A 27275-nucleotide genomic window follows, 5' to 3' on the forward strand; every position below is an offset into this window, starting at 1 on the left:
CATCACTGGAGATGCAAAACCCAAGTGACATAATTTATTTCACTATCGGCAGAGTTAGGGTCAATTATTTGTGACATAATTGCTGCTTGAAAATAATGAAATCTTACAGGGGAAACTGCCAGTCCACCAGAAGCGCTCTGCACACACAGATGATGCAGTACTGTCACGTGTGTGTGTGTGTGTGTGTGTGTGTGCGCGCGCGTGCATGTGTGAACTCCATTTCAGCTATTTTCAAACTTCTGCCCAATCAGCACCACTGCTACATCATTGCATTTCTCCTGATGTTCATGATCAGCCTTCTGCCGTAGTCTCTGTAGTCCACGGGCTTCACGTCCATCACGGTGGCCTTAATTCGAGACTCGTCCTTTGAATAGAAAAAAGCAGTTTGTGAGCGACAGAAGCCCCAGCATGGAGGGTGGTGATAACCCTCTTTGCTTCAGTGGTTTCAATAAGCCCAGCAGGAGGAAACAGACACACTGGGTTCAGAGTTCAGTAACTCCCACAGAGCATGTGTGAGCAAGAGCCCAGCCCAGAACTCCTGGGGCTGGGGCAGTACCCAGAACCCCCTCTCTCCCAGGCCCTCTCCCTCCTGTTCACAGGCTCCCAACACCCAGACACCTGACTCCTGGTGGACTGGACTTTGAAGGGCACCTCTAGTCTCTTCTCTTTACAGAAAGGCAAACAGGAGCACAGAGAGGATCAGTAACTTGCCTGAAGCCAAACAGCTAGTTCTGAGAGTTGACTTACATCTCAAGAAAAGCTGAGATGCTGTCAAAGAAAAGGCACCTTCAGCAGAGAGGGACCTGCGAGGGTACCGCCTCAGATCTGGGCAAGGTGGCCTCTGGCACTGCGCTTTCTTTGAGTAATACCAGGACAACAGGGCCTAGCACTAAGGTCTGATGACAACACAGAAGAGCAAACCCTGCAGCCGGCAGAGGTGCTGGCAGCTCCCCTGCTCACGTGTGAGCTCACTGCCAGGGACTGAGTGGGGCCTTCAGAGGCAGAACAGGGCAGTGCCCAGAGACCGTGTAAAGGTCGAGCAAGTGTTTATCGCAGTGCTGATGCTCAGTGATTTTAAGAGTACTGATATTGACAGGCGTGGTTAAGAGCACAGCTTGGGATAAGGCTTCCTGGGCTAGAATCTTAGCTCTGCTGATTCCCAGCACAAGACTTCAGGCCAGAGACTCACTCTCTGTATGCCCACATCCTTTCGCTGGTAACACGGGGTACAGTAGTTATGACACGGAGGCTGCCGTAAGGTTCAAGTGAGATGATACGTATAAAGGATGCAGACCAGCATATGCTTTATTATGGTACACAACTATATAACGGGCAATTTAAGGAATGTTCAAGGTTAAATAATGTGGTCTTTCTTTAATTTTCTTAAAATTTTATATTTATTTATTTAATTTTATTTTTATGGGTCTGGAATCCAGGGGCATTCAACCTCTGAGCTACACCCCCTGCCCTATTTTTTTTTTTTAATTCTTTATTTTAAAACAGCGTCTCGCCGGGCGTGGCGGCGCACGCTTGTAATCCCCGCGCTTGGGAGGCAGAGACAGGAGGATCGCGCAGGTTCGAAGCCAGCCATGTGCGCTGGCTTAGGAGACCCTGTTTCAAAAAAAAAAACAAAAAACAAAAAAACAACAAACAAAAAACTCTGGGAGTGTAGCCCGGAGGTAGAAGGGCTTCCAGGAACCCCAGTACCACCAAAAAAAAAAAAAAAAAAAAAAAGGGAAAATTTTTGAAACAGGGTCTTGCTAGATTGCTGAGAAACTCTTTAAATTGGCGAGGCTGATTTCTAATCTGTGATCTCCCTGTCTCAGCCTCCCCAAGTGATTATAGGCATGTGCCATCATGCATGATTCATATTTTGATTTTTAGAACCCAAACCACACAGGTTTTAATGGAAAAGCCCTAATACATTTTTCTCACTGTCCATTCCTCAGCTGAGGATGGAGGTGACGCGCCGCGGCCTGAGGGGCTGCCTGGTGACTCGGCCACCAGCAGTCACTGTCACCCCACACCCACCCAAGCCCTGGCCCCATGACCACTTACATTGTAGGTCTCCAGTTTGACCCTGATTCTGAATGTGAAAGATCTAAAGTTGGCATTCTGGAAAACTTCTTCAAAAGCCTGCTCGTTCTGTCAAAATAAACACAAAAACTTTACGTATGGAAACTACTTGGAAAAATTCATAAGATTTTTAGTTTCTTATGGTGCTAGGGATTGAGCCCTGGGGCATTTTACCTCCAAGTTATACCCTCAGGCTTATTTACTTTTATTTGGAAACAGGGTCTTGCTATACTGTGAGCCTGAGTTGCTGAGGCTGGTTTTAGGCCTGTGATCCTGTCTTAGACTCTCAAGCACTTAGATTACAGACCAGCATGCACCATGGCGCCCGGCGGTTATGTCTCCCCCGCCCCCAACACTGAGGACAGAAACGAAGGGCATCTGACTTACATCCCAGCCCTTTAAGACAGGGCCTTACTCATTTTCCCTCACTGGCCTTGAGCCTATGATCCTCCCGTCTCAAGTCTTTCTAATAGCTGGGATAATACTGAGTGTGCCAATGTACCTTGCTCCATAAGACTTTTTTTATTTTTATTTTTATTTTTTGGTGGAACTGGGGATGGAACCCAGGGCCTTCTATCTCCAGGCTACACTCCCAGACCTATTTTATATTTTTTATTTGGAAACAGGGTCTCTTAAGCCAGTGGAGGCTGGCTTCGAACCTGTGTGATCCTCCTGTCTCCGCCTCCCAAATGCGGGGATTACAAGCATGCGCCACCATGCCCGGCTTACAATGGTAAATTTGATGTGTGTTTTACCTCTCACAAAAAATTAATAGTAATGTTAGGAAATACATTTCTAAGATTTTAAATGCAATGACATAGATCTTTTTTTTTTTTTCCTTTAGTACTGGGAATGGAACCAGGGGCATTCTACCTCCAAGCTACATCCCCAGCTCTATTTTTTGTTCTTTATTTTGAAACAGGGTCTCACTGAGTTGCAGAGGGCCTCTAAGTAGCTGAGTTCGTCTGTGAACAGTGATCCTCCTGTCTCAGCCTCCTAAGTACTAGGATTACAAGTGTGTGCATGACATAAATCTGAGGCTCAGCATACTCATCATCAACTAACTGGGTGGAAAAATACTCAGAAGGAAAGTTCAAAATGTCATGTATTTCATTACTTCAGCATCTATATGAATTGCTATTTATTTGGTGAGCAAGCAGAGAAGACAGGTAAGGAACAGGCAAAGGTCTAAGAGGTCTGAAAACAGTCCTCTCTCTTGTTTGCATTCCTTAGTTACTACTTGAGTTTTTTTATTTGAAAAGAAATTTCTGGTAAAGTAAGAGGAACTAAAGATTGTATTTTATATAAAGACACATCAAATAAACTTATAAACTATATAAATATAAAAGCTCAAGCTGGGCATAGTGGCACACACTTGTAGTCCTGGTACTTGGGAGGCTGAGACAGGAGGATTGCACAGGTTCGAAGCCAGCCTCAGTTACTTAGTGAGGCTCTCAGCAACTTAGTGAGACCCTTTTCCCAAATAAAATATAAAACAGAGCCGGGCGTGGTGGCGCACACTTGTAATCCCCGCACTTGGGAGGCTGAGACAGGAGGATCGCAAGGGTTCGAAGCCAGCCTCACCTACTTAGTGAGGCTTTCAGCAACTTAGTGAGACCCTGTTTCCAAATAAAATATAAAAAGGGTTTGGGAGTATAGCCCGGAGGTAGAAAGCCTCTGGGTTACACCCCCAGTACCAAAAAAAAAAAAAAAAAAAAAAAAAAAAAAAAAATATATATATATATATATATATATATATATATATATATATATATATATATATATATATATATATATATCAGGTTTGGGAAGTGTAGCCCAGAGGTAGAATGAATGCCCTTGGGTCCCATCCCAAGCACCATAAATAAATAAATAAATAAATGAATAAATAGGGCAAGGGGGTGTAGCTCAGAGGTAGAATGTCCTTGGGTTAAAACTCCAGTAATACACACACACATAAAAACACTCACATAAGCAGAGTATTTTGCAAGCCACATGGAACATGGAAAAGGCTTTACCATACAGATTGCTTTTTGTAAATGTTACTTGGACTTTTCAATATATAAGTAAAACAATGCGTTAAACCTTCAGAAAACTATGCCAGCTGCTATTATTCTTCCAGATTAGACAAAACATGGACACATAGTCCAAGAATACCATGGTTCTATAGCCCACTGTGGCAGCCTGCACCTGTAATCTCAACTCCTAAAACGGGGACCATTAATCCCAGGCCAGCCTCAGAAATTTAGTGTGACCCTGTCTCAAAAGTAAAAAAAATTAGGGCATTTTCTTAGCATGCATGAGGCCCTGTATTCCATCCCTAGTACTGTCAAAAAGAGAGAGAAAATACAACAGTTCCTGAGGGAAGAGTTCTATATGTCCTCATTCACCAGAAATAAAGTCAAATATAAAAAGCTCATAAAGAATCCTGAAGGCTCTCTGGAACTTTAAGATCTGATATGAAAATAGAGGACCAGGCAAAACAGATAAAAGATAATATCACACTTTAAAGGTAATTCCAGTTATTTCTGTAAAAAGACTTGGGACTGTTTTTAAAGATTGCATGGACAAATTAAAAAAGAGGTTGTGAGTCGGGCGTGATGGTGCAAGTTTGTAATCCCAGCATTCGAGAGGCTGAGAGAGGAGGATTGCAGTTCGCAGACAGCCTCAGCTACTTAGGCCCTCCACAACTTAGTGAGACCCTGCTTCAAAAATAAAGAATACAAAATAGGGTTGGGGGTGTAGCTTGGAGGTAAATGCCTCTGGGTTCTATCCCTGGTACAGAAAATAAATAAATAAATAAATAAATAAATGGGCCTGGAGTCATGCGTGGTGGCACACACTTGTGGTGGCACTTGGGAGGCTAAGACTGGAGGATTGCAGTTCATGGACAGCCTCAGCTACTTAGTGAGGCTCTTTGCAATTCAGCGAGACTCTGTTTCAAAAATTAAAAAATAGGGATGGGGGTGTAGCTTGAAGGTAGAATGCTCCTGTGTTCCATCCCTAGTACCAGAAAGAAAGAAAAGAAAAAGTAAAAAGAAAAAGAAAGAAAAAAGGGCTAGCTGTGTATGGTGAAAGAGTGAGACACTGTTTTGAAATAAAATATAAAATAGGTCTGGGAGTGTAACCCAGGGGTAGAAAGGCCCTGAGCCCTACCCCAGTACCAGGAAAAAAAGAAAAAAAGAAAAAAAAAAAAAAAAAAAAAAAAAAAAAAAAAAAAAAGGCCAGGGGTATGGCTTGGAGGTAGAATGTCTCTGTCTCTGGTATTAAAAGGAACCCCAGTATTAAAAGGAAAAAAAAAAAAAATAAAAAGTACCTAAGCATTCTAACCAGCTAGGCAAAATGGGGAGGGGAAAAATAACACCATGTATATACAGATGGATGCCAAGTTGTTTTTTTGCACTGGAGATTGAACCAGGAGCACTCTACCTCCAAGTTACACCCCTCGCCTTTTATTAATATTGAAATGGGGTCTTGCTAAATTGTTGAGACTAGCTTCTAACATTCAATCCTCCTGCATCAGACCTTATAAATACTGGGATCTCAGGCATATGACACTGCACTTGGACGATGCCAATTTTTTTTTGGTGGTACTGGGGATAGAACCCTTCTTGGGCTACACTCTCAGACCTATTTTATATTTTTATTTGGAAACAGGGTCTCTTAAGCCAGCATGGCTGGCTTCGAACCTGCGCGATCCTCCTGTCTCCGCCTCCCAAGTGCGGGGATTACAAGCGTGCGCCACCGCGCCTGGTGGACAATGCCAATTTTTATGGTCTAGAAAACAAGGCTTTTAGCTGGCGTGTGGTGGCACACGCCTCTAACCCCAGTACGTGGGAGGCTGAGATGAGAGGATCCCAGGTTTGAGGACAGTCTCAGCAAATAGTGAGACTCTCAGCAACCTGAGACTGCTTCCAAATAAAAATAAAACAGGGCTGGAGAGCAGATTAAGGTAGAATGCCTCTGAGTCCAGTTGCCAGTGCCACCTCTACACACAAGAGAACACAGCTTTTATTATTGCTTTTATTCCTGTGTGTGTGTGTGTGTGTGTGTGTGTGTGTGTGTGTCTGATGAACCAGAGCATTCTACAACTGAGCTACATTCCCAGTCCTTTTTTGGTGCATGTTACTGAGGATGCAACCCAGGGGCATTCTACCTCTGAGCTACACTCCCAGCCCGATTTTTTATTCTTTGTTTTGAAACAGGGTTTCACTAAGTTATGAAAGACCTCCCTAAGTAGCTGAGGCTGGCCTCGAACCTGTGATCCTCCTGTCTCAGCCTCCCAAGTACTGGGATTATAGGTGTGTAACTACTGCACCTGGCTTATTGTTTGTTCTTTCTTTCTCTTTCTTTCTTTCTTTCTTTCCTTCTTTCTTTCTTTCTTTTTTGTTTTTTATATGTTTTATCTAAGCAACTATTTTCCTAAGCGTAGCATAATTAACAATCTACTCTGTATTAAATAAACCTAATATGTAAAAATGCAAATTTATAAAAACGGGTAAAATTTTCTTTTTGAAACAGTCTGGCAGCTGGGCGTGGTGGAGCACGATTGTAATCCTGGTACTAGGGAGGCTGAGGCAGGAAGATCACAGATTCAAGGCCAGCCTCAGCAACTTAGTGAGACCCTGTTTCGAAGTAAAGACTAAAAACCAGGGATGGGACCGGGTGTGATGGTGCACACTTGTAATCCCAACACTCAGGAGGCCGAGACCGAAAAATAGCGGTTTGCAGACAGCCTCAGCTACTTAGTGAGGCCCTCACAACTTAGTGAGACCGAAACCATTTCAAAATAAAGAATCAAAAACAGGGCAGGGCCGGGCGTGGTGGCGCACGCTTGTAATCCCCGCGTTTGGGAGGCGGAGACAGGAGGATCGTGCAGGTTCGAAGCCAGCAGTGCTGGTTTAAGAGACCCTGTTTCCAAATAAAATTATAAAAAATAGGTCTGGGAGTGTAGCCCTGAGGTAGAAGGGCTTCCAGAAACCTCAGTACCAACAAAACAAAACAAAACAAAACAAAATAGGGCAGGGGGGTACAGCTCGGAGGTCGAATGCCCCTGGGTTCCATGCCCAGACTCTCAAAAAACAAAGAAACAAAAACAAACAAAACAAAACAAACAAACAAACAAAAAACACAGGATCTTCCTAAGTTTCTGAGGGTCTGCCTAAGATGGTGAGGTTGGCTTCAAGCCTGTGATTTTCTTGTCTCAGCCTCTCAAGTACTGAAATTACAGCCATGCATCACTGTGCCTGGCTAAAGAACTGCATCTAACTGCCTCTAGGTTGGAGGCACATGCTTATAATCCCAATACTTGGGAGGCTCAGAAAAGAGAATCACAGGTTTGAGGCCAGCCTTAGTAACTTAACAAGACCATGTTTCAAAATAAAAAATGGAGCCGGAGCCAGGCATGGTGGTGCACGCTTGTAATCCCAACACTTGGGAGGCGGAGCCAGGAGGATTGCACAGGTTTGAAGCCAGCTGTGCTGGTTTAAGAAACCCTGCTTCCAAATAAAGAAGCATAAAAATAGGTCTGGGAGTGTAGCCCAGAGGTAGAAGGGTTTCCAGGAATCCCACCACCACCACCACCACCACCAAAAAAAAAAAAAAAAAAAAAAAAAAGGAGCCAGGTATGGTGGAGCACGCTTGTAATCCCAGCACTTGGGAGGCTGAGACAGAATTGTGCAGGTTCGAAGCCAGCCTCAGCTACTGAGTGAGGCTCTCAGCAACTTAGTGAGACCCTGTTTCTTTCCAAATAAAATAGAAAATATAGAAAATAGGTCTGGGAGTGTAGCCTGAGGGTAGAAAGCCTCTGGGTTTCATCCCCAAGACTAAGGGGAAAAAAAAAAAAAAAAAAAAAAGGCTGGTGGTTTCACTTGAAAGTAAAATATCTCTAGAGGGTTCAGTCCTCAATAATGCAAAAACAAACAAAAAACCCTCAAATGAACAAAGAATAGCATCTGGCAATCTAAAATAGCAAGTATCTTCTATTATGTTTATTTAAACTAGGAGTTGACTCACCTTTTAGGTACACCTAAATTTTGGGTTATTTCAGAAGACACCATTCAGGTCTTTTTTTGGGGGGTGCTGCTGGGGATTGAACCCAGGAGCATTCTGCCTCTGAACTACATCCCCAGTTATTAAAATTTTTTTTTTGCTTTAGCCAGGTGTGGTGGCACACACCTGTAATCCCAGATTTTGGGAGGCTGAGACAGGAGGATTGCTGTTCAAGGACAGCAGGATCACAGGTTTGAGGACAGCCTCAGCAAGTAGTGAGACGCTTATTAACCTTGCAAGACTGTGTTTGAGGGTGTAGCTCAGAGGTAGAATGCCACCAGGCTCAATCTCCAGTACCACAAAGAAAAAAAATTTTTAAAAAGTAAAGGTCTTGTAGGTTGCTTAAGAGTCTCGCTATGTCATTGAGGTTGTCCTCAAATGTGTGATCCTCCTGACCCAAGACTCCCAATTGCACAACCACAGCTGGCACCTTTCTGATCTTGAGAGACAGGAGGCAAACTCAGGCATGGTGCTACATACCTGTAATCTTAGTACTTGGGAGGCTGAGAGAGGAGGATTACAGGTTTGAGGCCAACCTCACTAATTTAGCAGAACCCCGTTTCAAAATAAAAAAATAAAATGGGTTGGGGTATTGCTCAATGGTAGAATGCCCTTGGGTTCAATCCCCAGTGCCACACACACAAAAAGGGACACAAAAGCCCTGATATACTAAGGACAGAACAATGGGTTTAAGCCGGGCGTGGTGGCGCACGCTTGGAATCCCAGTATTTGGGAGGCTGAGACAGGAGGATCGCGCAGGTTCGAAGCCAGACCCATTTACTTAGTGAGACCCTGTTTCCTAATAAAATATAAAATAGGTCTGGGAATGTAGTCCGTAGGTAGAAAGCCCCTGGGTTCCATCCCCAGTATAAAAACAAAACAAAACCCCTGGAGGTTTATACCTGTAAAGTGCTTTGTTTATTTTTGTGGTTCTGGGATTGGAACTCAGGGTCCTTCTACTTGCAGATCACACCCCATCCCTATTTTATTTATTTATTTTGCGGGGGGCGGGGATGGAGCCCAAGGGCATTCAACCTCTGAGCTACAACCCTGCCTCACTAAGTAGCTGAGGCTGCCCGCGAACCGCGATCCTCCCCTCTCAGCCTCCCAAGTCCTGAGATTATAGGCATTTGCCACTATGCTCTGCTTAAAGTGCTTTATTTATTTTTTGTGGTGCTGGAGACTGAACCCAGGGGCATTCTATATCTGAGCTGCCCCAGCCCTGCTTTATTTTTATTCTCAAACAGGGACTCAATAGGGTGATGAGTCTCAGTACTTGCTGAGACTGTCCTCAAATTGCAAGTGCGCATCACTATGCTCGGCTGAAAGTGCTGTAGTTCAGAGCTTTGTTATACTTGACTTCACTCCTTCATTGTTAATTACATCTCAAATAGACAAACTTAGAAATCAGACGCACAATCAAATAATCACTGGACAGAGAAACTATGAATACCCAAAAGAAGCAAACCAAAATTAAAAAAAAAAAACAAACAGCAAAAATGGGCTCAGTATTACAGCACGAGAACTTATTACAGCCGTAATAAAAGTCTGTGGCTCACCTTCTCTTTTAATTCTCCAAGATAAGCAGCGTTCTGTCCGAGGATAGCTTCAGCAGACTCCTGGAAACAAGTCACCCACTGATTTTCTTGAAAATCTGCAATATTTGCCTAAAAAACACAACTCTATTATTTCAGTAAAGAAATAATAAAAGACATACTAAAGAATATGGAAGATTAACTTTTCCCACTTGTTAAAACAATTGCCAAAGAAAAAAATATTACCATACATACAGTTTCTGGCTTATGATGGGGTGGTCTGGCTTACCAACTTTCCACTTTTTAAGTGTTCTGGGCACGCTTAAAATAGGCTAAGCAGGCTGGGCGTGGTGGCGCTCGCTTGTAATCCCTGCGCTTGGGAGGTGGAGACAGGAGGATCGCGCAGGTTCGAAGCTAGCCTTGCTGGCTTAAGAGACCGTTTCCAAATAAAAATATAAAAATAGGTCTGGGAGTGTAGCCTGGAGGTAGAAGGGTTTCCAGGAACCCCAGTACCACAAAAAAAAAAAAAAAAAAAAAAAAGGTAGGCTAAGCTATGATATTCGGTAGATGTACTAATTTTCAACTTACAGTGAGTTTGTATCAGGATATAACCCAGCTGAGGCTGAGGGGCACCTGTACTATATTGTTTCTTTTCTTTCCGGTATCCGACATTGAACCCAGGGGCATCTACCTCTGAGCTATGCCCCCATCCTTATTTATGTTTTATTTTGAAACAAGTTCTTACTAAATTGCAAAGGTTGGCTTTAGATCTGTGATCCTCTTGACTCAGCCTCCCACATACCAAGATTATAGGCATGTACTACCATGGCCTGGCCTGTACTATATTTTTTCTAAAATCTGTGAAATATATCATAGAGAAAAGTCTAAAATGTAGTCTGAATCACAATATGTTATGTGATTTCAGATCTCTGTGTAGATAATGCTCATCTAGTTTCCTGCAATGTAGGATCCAGGCACATCAGACCTAGTTCCTTTCCAAATGCAATGTTCTTTCGACTAAGGTTTTGAATAGGCCTCTAATAGGGTAGTTCTCTGCACTGTTTGTAAGTATGTATATATTTTGTGGTGCTAGAGATTAAACCCAGGGGCATTCTACCTCCCAGCCACACCTCCAGCCCTATTTTATTTGGAAACAGTCTCACTAGAATTCTGAAGGTCTCAGAAGCATTAGCTCCCTAGTATTAGGATCACAGGTCCACACCACTGTGCCGGCTTATTTATTTTGTGGTACTGGAGATCAACCCAGGGGTACTTTACAACTGAACACGCATTCCTTTTTTCACTATTGTCTTTAACTTTGAAACTGTGTCTCACTAAGCTGTACAGGCTGGCTTTGAATTTGCTTGCCTGTCTCAGTCTCCCAAATACTGGGATAAGAGGCGTGTACCATGGTACCCAGCAGGCCTCTGCATTTTATTTATTTATTTATTTATTTATTTATTTATTTATTTATTTAATTTATTTCAGTACTGGGGATTGAACCCAGAGGCATTCCTCTCCGAGCTATACCCCCATCCCTATTTTTTTACCCTTTATTTTGAAACAGGGTCTCACTAAGTTGTGGAGTGTCTCACTAAGTAGCTGAGGCTGGCTGCAAACCTGCAATCCTCCTGTCTCAGCCTCCCAAGTATTGGGATTACAAGTGTGCACTACTACGTTTGGAGAATACTCTGCATTTTAAATGTTGCATTCTCTGGTCAGAAGGAAAGCCTCTAGGGAGTGGTTCCAAGTCAGCAGTGAGCCACAAGGACAATTTCAGAGCCTGTGCTATGGGCCTTGCTAACTCTCAACCCATTCAGCAGCACAGACAAGCAACTGAGCATCTTGAGCCTGTAATCCTAGTACTTGGGAGGTGGAGACAGGAGGATCACAGGTTCGCAGCCAGAAAATTAGCAAAACTCGATTTCCAAATAAAAAAAGGCTGGGGTGTAGTCTGGAGGTAGAATGCCCCTGGGTTCAATACCCAGCATCACACACACATAAGAACAAAAAGTATTTTGATACTAAGGAGCTTTTAATATAGACTGTTATGATGAATGAAAAAGTATCAAGCTGACTATGGTGCCGTACATCTGTAATCCCAGTAGTTGGGAGGCTGAGACAGGAGGATCACAGGTTTCAGGCCAGCCCCAGCAATTTAGCAAAGCCTTCAGCAACTTACTGAGTACCTGTTTCAAAATAAAAAAGGGAGCCAGGCATGGTAGCTCACGCTTGTAATCCCAGCATTTGGGAGGTTGAGACAAGAGGATCGGGGTTTGAGGACAGCCTCAGCTTCTACTTAGTGAGGCTATTTGCAACTTAGTGAGACTGTTTCAAAATAAAGAATAATAGGGCTGAGGGTGTAGCTCAGAGGTAAAATGCCCCTGGATTCCATTCCCAGTACTGCAAAAATAAATAAATAATAATAAAGAATAAAAAATAGGGCAGGGGGTGTAGCTTGGAGGTCAAATGCCTCTGGGTTCTATCCTCAGATCCGCAAAAAAAAAAAAAAAAAAAAAAAAAAAAAGGGAGCCAGGCATGGTGGTGCATACTTGTTATCCCAACATTTGGGAGGCTGAGATAGGAGGATCACGGTTTGCAGACAGCCTCAGCTACTACTGGTGAGGGCCTTTGCAACTCAGTGAGAACCCGTTTCCAAATAAAGAATAAAAAGCCGGGCATGGTAGCACATGGTTGTAATCCCAGTACTTGGGAGGCTCAAAAACAGGTTCAAAGCCAACCTCAGCAACTTAGTGAGACCCTGTTTCCAAATAAAATAGAAAAATAGGTCTGGGAGTATAGTCCAGAAGTAGAAGGCCCCTGGATTTCATCCACGGTACCACAAGGGGGGGCGGAGGAAGAGAGAGCGTGCATGCGCACACAAGCTAATGAAAAGTACTATTTTCAATTAATTTACTTATATCAGTTAATAGTCTTCATTGGCAATGGTATGCGGTATTTTAACTGCTGACACTATTGAGTAGTAAGTGGCAAATTCTAAGGCTTTCATAGTACTCCACTCTATGGATATTCAACAATTAAGAAAAAGAATAGGAAGAACATTTATGCTGTATCCAACGTTTCAAAATAAACAACAGCAAAATAGGCATTTTGTTTTATTTTGGTGGTATTGGGTATAGAGCCCAGGAGCATTCCACGTTTGAACTACACCCTCAGTCCTATTTTATCTTTTATTTTGAATAAGGGTCTCACTAAATTGCGGAGGCTGGCTGCGAACCTGTGATTCGCTTGTCTCAACCTCCCAAGTACTGGGATTACAAGCGTGCCCCACCATGCCTGGCTTAGACAACTTTATATAGTTATATCTCTAATTATTTCCCTTTTTTTTTTTGTGGTACTTAGGGTTCTACCCAGGGCTTTATACCTGCTGCATGCTAGACAAGCACTCTACTACCAAGCTACATCCTCCGTCTTCTTTATTTTTGCATTCTGAGACAGGGTCTGACCAAATTACTCAGGATGGCCTCAAACTTGTGATTTTCCTGCCTCAGCCTCTGAAATACCTGGAATTACAGTTAAGTTACCACAATATTAGTTTGCTATTTCCTTAGAATAAATTCCCCGTGGGCATTAACAATGTTAGAAATTATAAAAAAATTTTTTGAGGGTCTGGGGATGGAACCCAGGGACATTTAACCTCTGAGATATACCCCCTACCCTATATTTTTTATTCTTTATTTTGAAGCTGGTCTCACTGAGTTGTGAGGGCCTCACTAAGTAGCTGAGGCTGTCCACAAACTGCAATCCTCTGGTCTTAGCCTCCTGAATGCTGGGATTACAAGTGTGCGCCACCACGCCTGGCTTAATAAACATTTTTAAAGATTTTGATATACTGCCAACTCACCTTGTAGAAAAACTCAAGAGTATCCATTTTCTTTTTTTCTTCTTTTTTTTTTTTGGTGGTACTAGGGTTCCTGGAAGCCCTTCTACCTCCGGGCTACACTCCCAGACCTATTTTTACATTTTTATTTGGAAACAGGGTCTCCTAAGCCAGCGCGTGCGGCTGGCTTCGAACCTGCGCGAACCTCCTGTTTCTGCCTCCCAAGCGCGGGGATTACAAGCGTGCGCCACCACGCCCGGCGAGAGTGTCCATTTTCTTATACCTTTATCATTTGTTGGTGGTACTGGGGATTGAGCCTCAGGGCAGTCTGTCTTTGAATTATATTCCCAGCTCTATTTTATTTTTACTTTGAAAGAGGGTCTTGCTTGGCTGATGAGTCTCACTACTTATTGAGGCTGTCCTCAAACCTGCGATCATGCTGTCTCAACTTCCCAAGCACTAGGATTTACAGGCATGCATCACTGCACTTGGCCTCTCCTTTTTTCTTTCTTGGTGGTACTGGGGTTCTGGAAGCCCTTCTACCTCCGGGCTACACTCCCAGACCTATTTTTATATTTTTATTTGGAAACAGGGTCTCTTAAGCCAGAGCAAGCGGCTGGCTTCAAACCTGTGCGATCCTCCTGTCTCCGCCTCCCAAGCGCGGGGATTACAAGCGAGCGCCACCACGCCTGGCGTTTTTTTTTTTTTTTTTTTAAATTGCCTTTCATTTTAAAGGTTTTTGAAGCTGGGCATAGTGGCGCAGTCTTGTAATCCCAGTACTTGGAAGGCTGAGACAGGAGGATCACAGGTTTGGGGGCCAGCCTCAGCAACATAGTGAGGACTTCTGCAACTTAGTGAGATCTTGTTTCAAAATAAAGGAATCTAGCCCGGCATGGTGGCATGAACGTTTGTAATCTCAGCACTTGGGAGGCTGAGACCAGAGGATCGCAGTTTGTGGACAGCCTCAGCTACTTAGGCCCTTCTCAACTCAATGAGACCCTGTTTCAAAATAAAAAATAGCCGGGCATGGTGGCACACACACTTGTAATCCCAGCATTTGGGAGGCTGAGACAGGAGGATTGCAATTCAAGGACAGCTTCAGCTACTACTTAGTGAGGTCCTTCCCAACTCAGTGAGACCCTGTTTCAAAAATTAAGAATGAGCCGGGCGTGGTGGTGCATGCTTGTAATTCCCATGCTTTGGAGGTGGAGACAGGAGGATTGCGCAGGCTCGAAGCCAGCCTCTCTGGCTTAAGAGACTCTGTTTCCAAATAAAAATAGGTCTGGGGTGTAGCCTGGAGGTAGAAGGGTTTCCAGGGACCCCAGCACCACCAAAAAAAGAAAAAAAAAAGAAAAAAAAAAAAAGAGCTGGGTGTGGTGGCTGACGCTTGTATTCCCAGTACTCGGGAGGCTGAGACAGGAGGATCACGCAGGTTCGAAGCCAGCCTCAGCTACTTAAGATTCTGTTAGTCCCCGAGAGTGTAGCCTGGGGGTAGAAAGCCCCTGGATCCCATTCCCTGCAACACACACACACACACACACACACACACACACACACACGAATAAAAAATAGGGCTGGGGGTGTAGCTCAGAGGTAGGATGTCCCTGGGTTCCATCTCCAGTACTGCAAAAACCATAAATAAATAATTTTTTTTTTTTTGGTGGTACTGGGGCTCCTGGAAGCCCTTCTATATCCTACACTCCTAGACCTATTTTTTTTTTTTTAGTTTTGGAAACAGGGTCTCTTAAGTACTAGGATTACAGGCCGTGCTGGCTTAAGAGACCCTGTTTCCAAATAAAAATGTAAAAATAGGTCTGGGAGTGTAGCCCAGAGGTAGAAGGGCTTCCAGGAACCCCAGTACCCCCCCCCCAAAAAAAAGACTAAAAAATTGGGCTGAGGGTGTAGTTTGGAGGTACAATGCCCCTGGGTTCCATTTCCGGTAATATGGATTGGGGTGCAGAATAGAAAGAGAGAAGGAGGGAAGGAAGGCTCCTTTTGTTTCAAAACCTTTATTTTTACTTTTTGGTGTTACTAGGGATGGAACCCAGAGGCATTCTATCTCTGAGCTACACCCTCAACCCTTTTCATTTTGAAACAGGGTCTCACTAAGCTGCTACTGGTCTCACCAAGTTGTTGAGAGGCTAGCCTTAAACCTGCGATCCTCCTGTCTTGCCTGCCAAGTACTGGGAATACAGCTGTGTGCCACTGTGTCTGGCAAAACAATCTTTACGAAAAACCAACAATGCTGTATCAGCACGCAGTCATATTTTTCTGAAGTCAGTTCTACTAAGCCTAGAGGAAGAGCTTATTCACAAAAAAGTAACTATACATAGGCGCTGGCTGTGTAAGTACAATTACTGCTTTCCAAAAACTCCAATTTATATTAATTTATCTTCCTAAGAGTTAGCAGGCAAGTGCCACCACTACTGTAACTGTATTGCATGCACGGATGACTGAAATCAGCCAGGCCGTCTCAATGCAACTTCTGCATATAAAAAGCTTTCAGGAGTAGAAAACTGCTATTCAGCTGAGTGAAAGGCTCTTACTTCCTTATTTATAGACCCGATATAAGCTCTTAGCACTCGCTTGTCTGCAAGCTTCCTGCCATGAACAATCTTGTTTGTCCTGTTGTATCCACAGGGCCTGGCATATGCGAGTGCTCAATAAACACTGCAGTGCTTCTCATCTACCCCTTCTACTTACCGATAGGATCATGCGGTATTTAAAGCTGGCAAATTCACTGTCACACTTCTCACAGCGGTATAATCCATTCTGCTGGTCAATCACTTTCTTATTGCAATCCTGCGTTGGGCAAGCCTGGTACATAGAGTTCTCTTTGCGAAGATACACCACTGTCGCCACAGAGCTAAAATAGTCTGCCTTCAGGAGAAAATAAAAAAGTGAGACCCATAGTAGTAAGGCTATATTAAGGCGGGCTTCAGAGGTAGCTCAAAACTTGCCCAAAGTGGGTAAGCATTTACAAGTATTCTAATTCTTAAGCTCAAAAAGTGACTGATGAAGCTGGGCGTGGTGGCACACGCTTGTAATCCTAGCATTTGGGAAGCTGAGACTGGAGGATCGCGGTTCGCGGGCAGCCCCAGCTACTTAGTGAGGCCCTCTGCAACTTAGTGAGATCCTGTTTCAAAATAAATTATAAAACATAGAGCAGGGCTTGTAGCTCGGAGGTCAAATGCCTCAGGGTTCCATCCCCAGACCCGCAAAAAAAAAAAAAAAAAAAAAAAAAAAAAGTGACTCATTATTGCAGTTTCAAAAATCACCTGTGCTATGTACAAAACCCATGAAGGTAGTAAACTAAGTTGTAAAGCATATAATTCCTTATCAATGTAAGATTTAACTCAAAATTAGACTCAATTAGTTAATTAAAACTGACATTACTTTTCTCTTTGCTTAAACTCTGCATGAAAGACAAAGACCTATAAGCTGGGCGTGGTGGCGCATACATGTAATCCCAGCATTTGGGAGGCTGAGACAGGAGGATCACGGTTCACAGACAGCCTCAGCTACTTAGTGAGGCCCTTTGCAACTCAGTGAGACCCTGTTTCAAAATAAAGAATAAAAAAGAGAGCTGGGGGTGTAGCTCGGAGGTAGAAGGCCCGTGGGTTCCACCCACAGTACTAGGTGGGGGGGGGGGAGAACTTAGAAAGCTCTAGAAGCCAGGGTGTGGCGGTACATGCCTGCAATCCCAGTATTTGGGAAGCCGAGACAGGAGGATCACAGATTCACAGCCAGCCTCAGAAACTTAGTGAGACCCTATTTCAAAATAAAAAACAAGGCTGAGGGTGTAGCTCGGAGGTAGAATGCCCCTGGATTCAATCCCCAGTGCCACAAAACTCTAGAGAAAATAAGTTTTCAAGGAGAACCCGTAAAGAGGTTTTCTGTATTTTCAGTTTAGGTTCAAACTCAAAGCATGACTTCAAAGTCGAAGTACAGACAGATACTGTAATATGCCTGATTTTACTACATGCTGTCTACCTTTATATTAAGTGAGAAACTGGGTGAGAAGAGAACTAAAGGAGCAGCTGTTCTGATGACAGGACAACACAGATCTGCCCAATGCTCAATCCCCGGGATGTTATATATCAGCAGTTTAAGGTACTGGGTGTGTAGTGAAGTAAGACAGTAGGAACAAAACCAACATACAATAAAGGAGTAGGGACTATTTAGGGGAGCATACAGGGAGATGATTTCATTACAGAGCTGATGACACAATGCAGGTTAGAGCACGATGGGAGGAAAGTCATTAAGTACAAACATTTTTTTGTGGTGGTACTGAGGATGGAACCCAGGGGCATTCTACCTCTGAGCTACACCCCAGCCCTATTTTTTATTCTTTATTTGTAAAGAGGGTGAGTTGCTGAGAGCCTCAGTAAGCAGCCGAGGCTGGCTTCCAACCCATGCAGTCCTCCTGCCTCAGCCTCCCAAGTACTGGGATTACAGGTGTGCACCACCACGCCCAGCTCTAAGTACAAACACTGAGAGGGAAGTTAGAGCTAAGTCAAACAGAGCAACCCTTGTCAGGGTACAACGGCAACTCTCAGCTAACCAGAAGCTAAAGCACGTGGGGGACTGCCGAATGCCCGACGCTGAGCCTGACTAGCTCTGCTCAAAATATACCTTCACGATATGTGAGCACTTTGATTTGTAGGAACAATCATAAAAGAAAGACCTGCAGTCAGTACACATCATAACTCAAAGTTGATCATTACTTCTTCAAGATCCCTCTGAGAATTCTTCACATCTCTCTGCCTCAACGCTGCAGAGCCACAAGTATATTCCCAGTTGCTAATGCGGCCCCCTCACCCCAATGGCGATTCTACACCATCCCACCAAGCTCTCTGAGCAGAGCCAGGGTAATTATAGCTTTGATTAGAACCAGATTTCAAAACGCATCCCTTTGTATATGCTTTTGTGAAGAAAGCGAGGAACGTGATATACCTTGTCGCCCTGGCCCAGGTTCTCCGATTTAACCTCATACAAAGTTTTCCAGTTGGTATTGCTCCCTCCAGTTCCTCCACTCTTTAGATCAGAGATGGAAATACCATCTAAGGCCTGTCCCTCTGAGTCAAACCTGGAAAAACAAACAATAGGTACTTTATGTACTTTTCAAATGTGCGACTTGGCTGGGCGTGGTGGCGCACGCTTGTAATCCCCGTGCTTGGGAGGCAGAGACAGGAGGATCGCACTGTTTCAAAGCCAGCCTTGCTGGCTTAAGAGACCCTGTTTCCAAATAAAAAAGTTAAAAAATAGGTCTGGGAATGTAGCCCATGGGAGTGTATCCCGGAGGTAGAAGGGCTTCCAGGAACCCCAGTACCACCAAAAGAAAAAAAAAAGTGCGACTTGTTTCTACCTATCAGATACCATTGCTCTGTCCCTACACAGCTTTTACATTGGTCATGTGGGCTGGACTTGGTATCTTTTGTTGTACATAAAGTCTACTGAAAAAATGGCCTTCCTTCATTTTTTTCTTTCTCAGTATTGGGGATCGAACCTTGGGGCATTCTACCTTCAAGCTACACCTCCAGCCCTATGTTTTACTCTTTATTTTGTTTATTTTTATTTATTTTTTCCCCAGTACTGGGGATGGAACCCAGGGGTATTCTACATCTGAGCAACACCTCCAGCCCCCCCCCCCTTTTTTTGGTGGTAGGCCTTTTCTACCTGTGGGCTGTACTCCCAAATCTATTTTATACTTTATTTGGAAACAGGGTCTCACTAAGTTGCTAAGAGCCTCACTAAGTAGTTGAGGCTGGCTTCAAACCTGTGCGATCCTCCTGTCTCAGCCTCCCAATTGCTAGGATTACAAGCATGCACCACTATGCCCGGCCTCCAGCCCTATTTTTTATTCTTTATTTTGAAACAGGGTCTCACTGAGTCGCAAAGGGCCTCACTAAGCAGCTGAGGCTGTCTTTGAACAGCGATCTTCCTGCCTCAGCCTCCCAAATGCTGAGATTACAAGCGTGCGCCACCACACCTGGCTTACTCTTTATTTTGAAACAGGGTCTCACTAAGTTGTGGAGGGCCATGATAAGTAGCTGAGGCTGGAAATGAACCTGTGATCCTCCTGTCTCAGTCTCCCAAGTACTGGGATTACAAGCATGGGTCACCACACCTGCTTCTTTCTTTTTATTTCATCTGCCTGATGCCCTCCAGTGGTCACAACAAATAATACCAAAGTGCCACAGACCCTTTTACTAAACTAGTCATGCATATCAACCAACAGTGACAGTCCTGAGGCTTCAGAACAGTAACTGGGAAAGTCAACCAGAGAGAGCCATGATGTGATTTTTTTTTTTTTTTGCGGGTCTGGGGATGGAACCCAGGGGCATTTGACCTCCGGGCTACACCCCCTGCCCTATTTTTTATTCTTTATTTTGAAACCGGGTCTCACTGAGTTGCAGAGGGCCTCACTAAGTAGCTGAGGCTGTCCGCGAACCGCAATCCTCCAGGTCTCAGCCTCCCGAATGCTGGGATTACAAGCATGCGCCACCACACCTGGCTCAAATGATGTGATTCTTATATAGTCCCTTTGGGCTACTAGTGCTCATCTCTGCCAGCAGATATGTATTGGTATGGAAAGGATCAGTCACCATATTGTTGTAACAGGTAAACCAAAAATATTTCCATGGAGATGGCGACCGAGAAAAGCGGGGCTTAAGAGTCCCGCTAACAACCAATCTCCATTACCACAAAAAGAGCGCCTTTCATAGCCAGAAAACACCATCACCAGAAAAACAAAAAAACCACCAGGCTCCAGAGAGAAAGCGGACTGAGAACAGAGCTCAGGGCCACAGAGGAGACACACGCGCCCGAGGACGCGGCAGCAGCGCCATACTGCCGGCGGCAGCGGCGAACTCAGCGGACGGCTACAGCAAGCCGAGGTGAGCCGATGCGGAACAGCCAGGCGGGATCTTTTGGCGCAGACAGCATTTAAAGCTCCCAGTGGCTGAGCTCAGCACACGCTGCAGGGATTCAGAGTGGAAATCAAAACCAGAGAAGAAAAAATACGCCAGCCTCATGGCCGAGGGCGTGGCAGAGGCGCCATATTGCCACTGGCGGCGGCAGCAGCAGTGAATTCACCGAGTCCAGTACAGCTGCATCTACGTACTCAAGAACAGTGAGTCAAATTGCGGGCCACAGAGGAGAAATCCCAGTATTGTGCCTCCTGGGACTTGACCCAGTGAGGGAGTGGTGGTGGCAGAGATATCACACCATAGGAGAGCGTGCAACCTGGCACCCCCCATAGTTTAAAGCAGCCTCTATCGACTCCCTGGGTCGGAGACTCTGTGATACAACCCAGTAAAGGAGTAGTAGGGTCTGAGATAATACAGACTCGAGATCCAGAGCACCTTAAGTGAAGCCATAGTGACCCAAGGGAAGAACCCAGAGAAGGCACAAACCTCCGAAATCATGGGAAAGAGGAATAACACTGAAGTAATGAATGTGCACAACCCCACAACATCAGAACCTGATAAAACAGAAAATCAGAGATTTCTAGAAGATCAAATCAGGAAAATAACTGTAGAAATAATAGAGGTGCTTCGAAAAGAACTCAGAGAGAGCCAGAAAGAGATAAGGGATGCAATTAATGAAGTAAAGGCCTCAATTCAAAGCACAAACAACCGATTAGACCACATGGAGAACAGAATCTCGCTCTTAGAAGATGAGCAATCCAAAAATGAATGCATAGTTTCTAATCTAGAAAAAGATATCCAACAACAGGAATCTGACATTGAAGAAATATGGGCCCATCTTAAGAGAGCTAACCTAAGAATAATTGGAATAGAGGAGGGAAAAGAAAGTGATACCAAAGGGATCAACAATCTCTTCAAGGAAGTAATAGCAGAAAATTTTCCAAATATAGAGCAAGAGGTTGATACACAGATCCAGGAAACGTATAGAACTCCCTTTAGACAGGATCGGAGAAGAGGATCCCCACGCCATATAATTGTCAAAATGACCAATGTGGAAGCCAAGCAGAGAATCTTAAAGGCAACAAAAACAAAGGGCCAAGTGACATTCAGAGGCAAACCAATTAGAATCACTCCAGACTTCCCAAACCAAGTCATGAGAGCCAGAAGGGCTTGGAGTAACATATTCCAAACTCTGAAAGAAAACAACTTCCAGCCAAAAATTTCCTACCCAGCAAAACTTTCTATCAAATTAGATGGAGAAATAAGAAGCTTCCATGACAAACAGAAACTGAAGGAATTTATGTCTTCAAAACCAGCGCTAGAGAAAATACTCAAAGAGATTAACTACAAAGAAGAAATAGGTAACACTCACCAGAACCAGAGAAACAAGAGTTTCCATCCAACAGACAACTAAGATTGGTTATCTGTGGAGATTCATTATTTATGTTAGTCTTTTACCTATCCCTAAATTGTATTGTTTGCCTTTATTGTTGTTAATTTTTAGGATTTCTAGTTGGAATATTAATATACCTTCAGATATAGCATTTGGAAATATTTTATCCAATTCTATTAGTAACTTTTAACTCTGTTTACATTGTCTTTGGATATACAATATTTTCTTTTATTTTTTAGGGAGTTTGTATATTCTTCTGTTGCCTGTGCCATTGAAATCATATCCAAGAAATCACTGCCAATTTCAATGTTGTGAGGTTTTATGACCCAGATTTTCTCCTAAAAGTTTATAGTCTTAAGATTTATATTTAGGTCTTTTATCTAGTTTGAGTTAATACTTGTATGTGGGATTAGGTAAGGGTCCAATTTTATTCTTTTCCATGTAATTATTATTTTTCAACAATATTTAGTTAAAAAATTATTATTTCCACCACCAAATCTTCATGGAAACCTTGTCAAAAAAAACTTGACAATATAGGGAAGAAGTTAGCTCTAGGCTTGTATTTAACTCCAATGGTCTATATATCTGCCTTTAGAACAGTACTACACTGTTTCAATTATTGTAGCTTTATATGGTTTGAAATCAGAAAATATACATCTTCTAGCTTTGTTTTTGCTTCGAGATTGTTTTGGGTATCTAGAGTCCATATTCCATATCAGGATAGATTTTTTTCTGAAAAATAAATATATGATAGTTTCACCTAAAAAAAAGAAAAAAATATTCTCTGGTAAGAAAGAAAGCAAAAAGAAATATCGAAATGTTATCTTTAAGTCATCAAAAGCTTGGTATCAGACAAATGAAACTGTTATGTGAGATTATCATTTTTAATTTTGGATAAATTGCTATAATACTAGATGTCAACCACTAAGCCAAGCATGGGAGGGAGGGATGGGGAGAGAATGGGGTGGGGATCGGGTGGGGGCTGACTGGGCGATGTGTGCATGTATGTCTACAAAAGTTTGTATCCCACTATGATGTATGAATACAGTGCACCAATAAAATAAAATTAAAAAAAAAAAATATTTCCATGGTGGAAAATCTATAAGCCCAATATTGAATCTGAGCAATATAACCTCAAATAATCTATCAGAAGGCATTATCTACTTTCTTGTAGGTTTTCTTTCTTAGTGAGATTTACTTAGACCAATATTAAATTTGTATTAAATTATCATTAATGAAGGAAGCGGCCAGGGAGAAAGTGGCTCTGGAACATACCTGGGGTAGAGAGCAGTCAGCCTAAGATTAAAAACACGCCAAGCATCACCTAGAAGGGGAACAGCTAAATGCTAACCACATATGGACAGGTTTCCTCAAAGATCATCTAACAGAATGGATACTGCCCTAAGCTGCAGACAATTGCCTTCTCATTCTGTCAGGTAGGTATCTAAATCCATCACGCAGGCACAGCAATGTCCATAAAGCTACTTTACCACCACCAGCTACACAAGTTTACGGTTTCAAAAACTCCAAGGAGATATTTGCCACCAAAGATAGCTCATCAGGAGTCAACAGAGCAAGGAGAGAGGCAGCCCTTCTTACAACAAAAATTTCACTTTGCTAGTCAAGATCTAAACATCGCTAATCCTTGCCTAGCTGGGATGTGTGCACTGAACTTCCCTTTGATCAGTGCCATTATTTTGTTCTACAGCCATGTCTTCTTAGGTTGTCTGAGATCAGTTATTGACAAGTGAAACATGAACATATTATTGTGGGCATGCAATTAGCCTGGGGTTGTGCTCTGGGGCCTCAAAGAAAATCAAGCAACAAGAACAGACTAAAGCCATGTTACTTCTGGTTATGCTATTAATCAGCCCGTCTTAGAACACATCGCCAGCTAACAGAAGAATTAACATATTTGTATGTGGACTGTACTTGTGAGAATGGCTTAAGAGCTGTGAACACTCCAGTGGATGTTTCATGAAACTATTCAAATACTAGCGCTACGGGTTCACATTAGACTCAAAAGTGAGGAATATAAAATACGAGCTAATTCTGGAGTCAAACCCTAAGAAACTGGAAACTGCTGGAAACTGACAATTACTTAAGCTTGAGCTGAAGTATTTTCTCTGACCACATCAGTTCCAGCATACTGTTTCAGGATGAAGTGCTCTTTTAAGGTAGAGTCTTAATGCCTTAAAAAGATTGGCATTGTGAGATTTTAACAGGTTCTCCTCATCCCTTGAACACTTTGGGGATAATGCCAACAAAAGGCTCATTGTTCCCACCACGCTCCCACCATGCTTTATCAGAGTCCAGAGAATACACACTGAAAGATGTGACCAGTACCAGAGACTCACAGAGTAAGAAAGCACATTCTCCCCTACCCCACAGATCAACCTGGGAGAGAAAGAGATTCTCTGTGAACAGTGCTGTAGTATAAAGGAGGCCACACCTGCATTGGCAGGATCGAGGTAAGCACACAGCATATACATTCTAAACACCTCCTCAGACTCTCCAGGTTTGTCATGGGATTATGGATTTGTCAATTTAAAGGCTTTAAAGCCATCCTCTCAGAAAGCACAATGCCTCCAAGAAATATAGAAACCACTCCCTTTAGTGAGGAAGCCTTCTGTTTGGCAGAGTTCATACTGATGGTAACTAGTTCACCTCAAAGGCTGGGCTCAAATAACCCCTAGGTTTGGCTCCACAAAACTTACCATCCACGAAGTTTATAGGCCTCTGGGATGTCAGGATTCACAATGATAGTGCTTGAAGATAGTATGGAGAGGCTCCGTCCACCAAAATCAGAAACTCTGGCTCCTTTAATTGCCATCACAGGCTGTCTAGAACCATCAAACCTGTCAGCCTGCAAAATGAACACCAAATACACAAGTGTCACTGGTAGGAAGAACACACAGGATACTTTTATGGAAAACAATCAGTAGCAGAGTGAATGCAATTAATGTACATGGAATCTATTTAAGACAGACCTTACACACAAGCATCTTCTCGAAGATACACGAAAACCAATCTATCACTACTTTCCTAGAGTCAGAGGAAAGCTGAAATCACAGTACATCTCACTGAGGTAAAAAGAAAGGTTTTAAAATAATTACCAGACAGCACAACTCTTTGCTACCTATGTGGCCAAAGCCCCACAACGTAGAGGACAAGACAAGCTCCCTACAGAGCTTTGCGCTCAATACCATGTACTTACATCTTCTCCCCACAGAGTAGCAGACACCATTTTCCCAGACATGTCCATCAAATAAATATTTCTCTTAGCAACTTCTCTGTTGTTAGACTTTACAGTGATCTTAGTGGCATCTTCATAGCTCTTGCAGATCCCAATGATGTCTAAAACACAGGTACAATGTTTTAGCAGATCAAGACTCCCATTATAATATGATCAAAAGCTATTCTTAAGTTTTGCACCTCCCCATACAATGCAAATAAAGCTCATGTTCTCAAACTTAGACTCACCTACAAGTGAGTCTTTCGGCTTGTTCTCTAGGTCATTGATCCCTGTGAAATCAAACTGAACTGTAGGTAAATGATGTCCATCCTCACAGGGCATTACAGAAGTCTCATTATTGAAAGTCATCTCATAGTCGTTTTTAACAGCTGAGAATTGTTTGTTAGCAATCTTCAGGGTGCCTTTTGAGAAATAATACACCTGCAAAAGAGGCAAAGCCATTGCATGCAGGTCAGTCTATCAGATAGGACATAAAAACCCTTTACCATTTTATAACCCTCCAATGACAGAAAGTCCCCTGGTTCTCACTGTGCCATCTCTGTGTCAGTTTGAAATAATACTACCATACCTTATTCACTTCAATAAGGGAGAAGAACTTGTCTACTTGTTCATTGAAAGCAGTAGCTCTGATTTCACCCTGCAGAAGTGAGAATAGGTTAAATGTGGTATTCAAATCAAGTCTGACCAGCAAAAAAGCAGACCACTTCAGCTCAAGATAACATCTTTGGAGCAGTGGCACAAACATAAAGGGGACCTGGGACCAAGAAGGCCGAGACACACCAGAAACCCATATCTTTTTTTTTGCAGGTCTGGAGATGGAACCTAGAGACATTCGACCTTGGAGCTACACCGATGCCCTAATTTTTATTCTTTATTTTGAAACTGTCTCACTAAGTGGCGGAGGGCCTCACTAAGTAGCTTAGGCTGTCTGTGAACCGTGATCCTCTGGTCTTAGCCTCCTGAATGCTGGGATTACAAGTGTGCGCCACCATGCCTGGCAGAAACCCACATCTTTTTTTTTTTTTTTTTTTTTTGCGGGTCTGGGGATGGAACCCAGAGGCATTTGACCTCCGAGCTACACCCCCTGCCCAATTTTTTATTCTTTATTTTGAAACAGGGTCTGAGTTGCAGAGGGCCTCACTAAGTAGCTGAGGCTGTCCGCGAACCGCGATCCTCCAGTCTCAGCCTCCCGAATGCTGGGATTACAAGTGTGCGCCACCATGCCCGACTTGAAACCTACATCTTAATAGTAACAAACTCAAGCCATCAGCTCTGATAAAATAAGAGCAGTTCAACTAGCTAATCTTGTAATCATCTCCCTTGAGTCTTCTACCTCTGAGCTAGATCCCCAGCCCTATTTTATTTTTTTGAAGTAGAGTCTAAGTTGCTGAAGCTGCCAGCAACTTAGCGACTATTTCTAAATAAAAAATAAAACAGGGCTGGGGTTCTAGCTTAGAGAAACAATGCCCCGGGTTCAATCCTCAGCACAACAAACAAACTCAAGTTAGAAACTTAAAATCAATGAAAAGTTTAATAATCTTTTTTTTTTTTTTTTTAAAGTACTGGGGATTGAACCCGGGGTATTCTATCTACCAGCTACATCATCATCCCTATTTTATTTTTATTTTTGAGAGTCTTGCTAGATTGAACCTGTGATCCTCCTGTTTCAGCCTCCCAAGTACTGAGATTATAGGAGTGTGCCACCATACGTGGTCATGACAAGTTTAATATTCGAGCAATAAAAACAACAACAAAAATTTGGATATTGGGTGACTCAAAGCCATGGGGAGTGTGTCAAACCCAGATGATCCAGCAGCTTCCCTCATGCTTCCAACTTATGTGATGAATTGCTTTTCATTCAGGAGTTACTGCCCCAAACGTTATCACAAGTCATGTTTTCAACATGTTCGTTAGATATGGCTATCACTTTTACTTTTCTGTCAGTTAAAAATGTTACAGCTGCCTGGGGAACAGTGGTGCACACTTCTAATCCCAGTTACCTGGAAGGTTGAAGCAAGAGGACTGTAAATTCAAGGCTAACCTGGTGCAATTTGGTAGACCACGTCTCAAATAAAAGGGCTAAAGCACTCCTGAGTTCAACTGCCAGTAACACCAAAACAAACAACAAAACCCCAAAACTTTAGTGGCTGAAATCTTAGCTAAGTGCAGATTAGACAATTGGCAGAAAATT

The 27275-nt window shown here is 43.1% G+C and overlaps 1 protein-coding gene across 1 annotated transcript in view; it reads right to left on the minus strand.

The window, feature by feature from the left end:
- Positions 1–259: 259 nt before the first annotated feature.
- Positions 260–27275, minus strand: part of RPA1 (replication protein A1) — a gene marked incomplete at both ends in the record, with an annotated part of 74754 nt that continues 47738 nt past the window's right edge. Inside the window, 9 exons of the mRNA XM_080714214.1 lie at positions 260–364; positions 2059–2145; positions 9687–9794; positions 16207–16383; positions 18460–18592; positions 24546–24694; positions 25046–25185; positions 25312–25504; positions 25653–25721. Coding sequence (XP_080570340.1) covers positions 260–364; positions 2059–2145; positions 9687–9794; positions 16207–16383; positions 18460–18592; positions 24546–24694; positions 25046–25185; positions 25312–25504; positions 25653–25721 — 1161 coding nt within the window. The remainder of the gene's footprint in view (positions 365–2058; positions 2146–9686; positions 9795–16206; positions 16384–18459; positions 18593–24545; positions 24695–25045; positions 25186–25311; positions 25505–25652; positions 25722–27275) is intronic.

This window comes from Muscardinus avellanarius (assembly GCF_963383645.1).
Source record: "Muscardinus avellanarius genome assembly, chromosome: 16".
Classification (NCBI taxonomy): Eukaryota; Metazoa; Chordata; class Mammalia; order Rodentia; family Gliridae; genus Muscardinus; species Muscardinus avellanarius.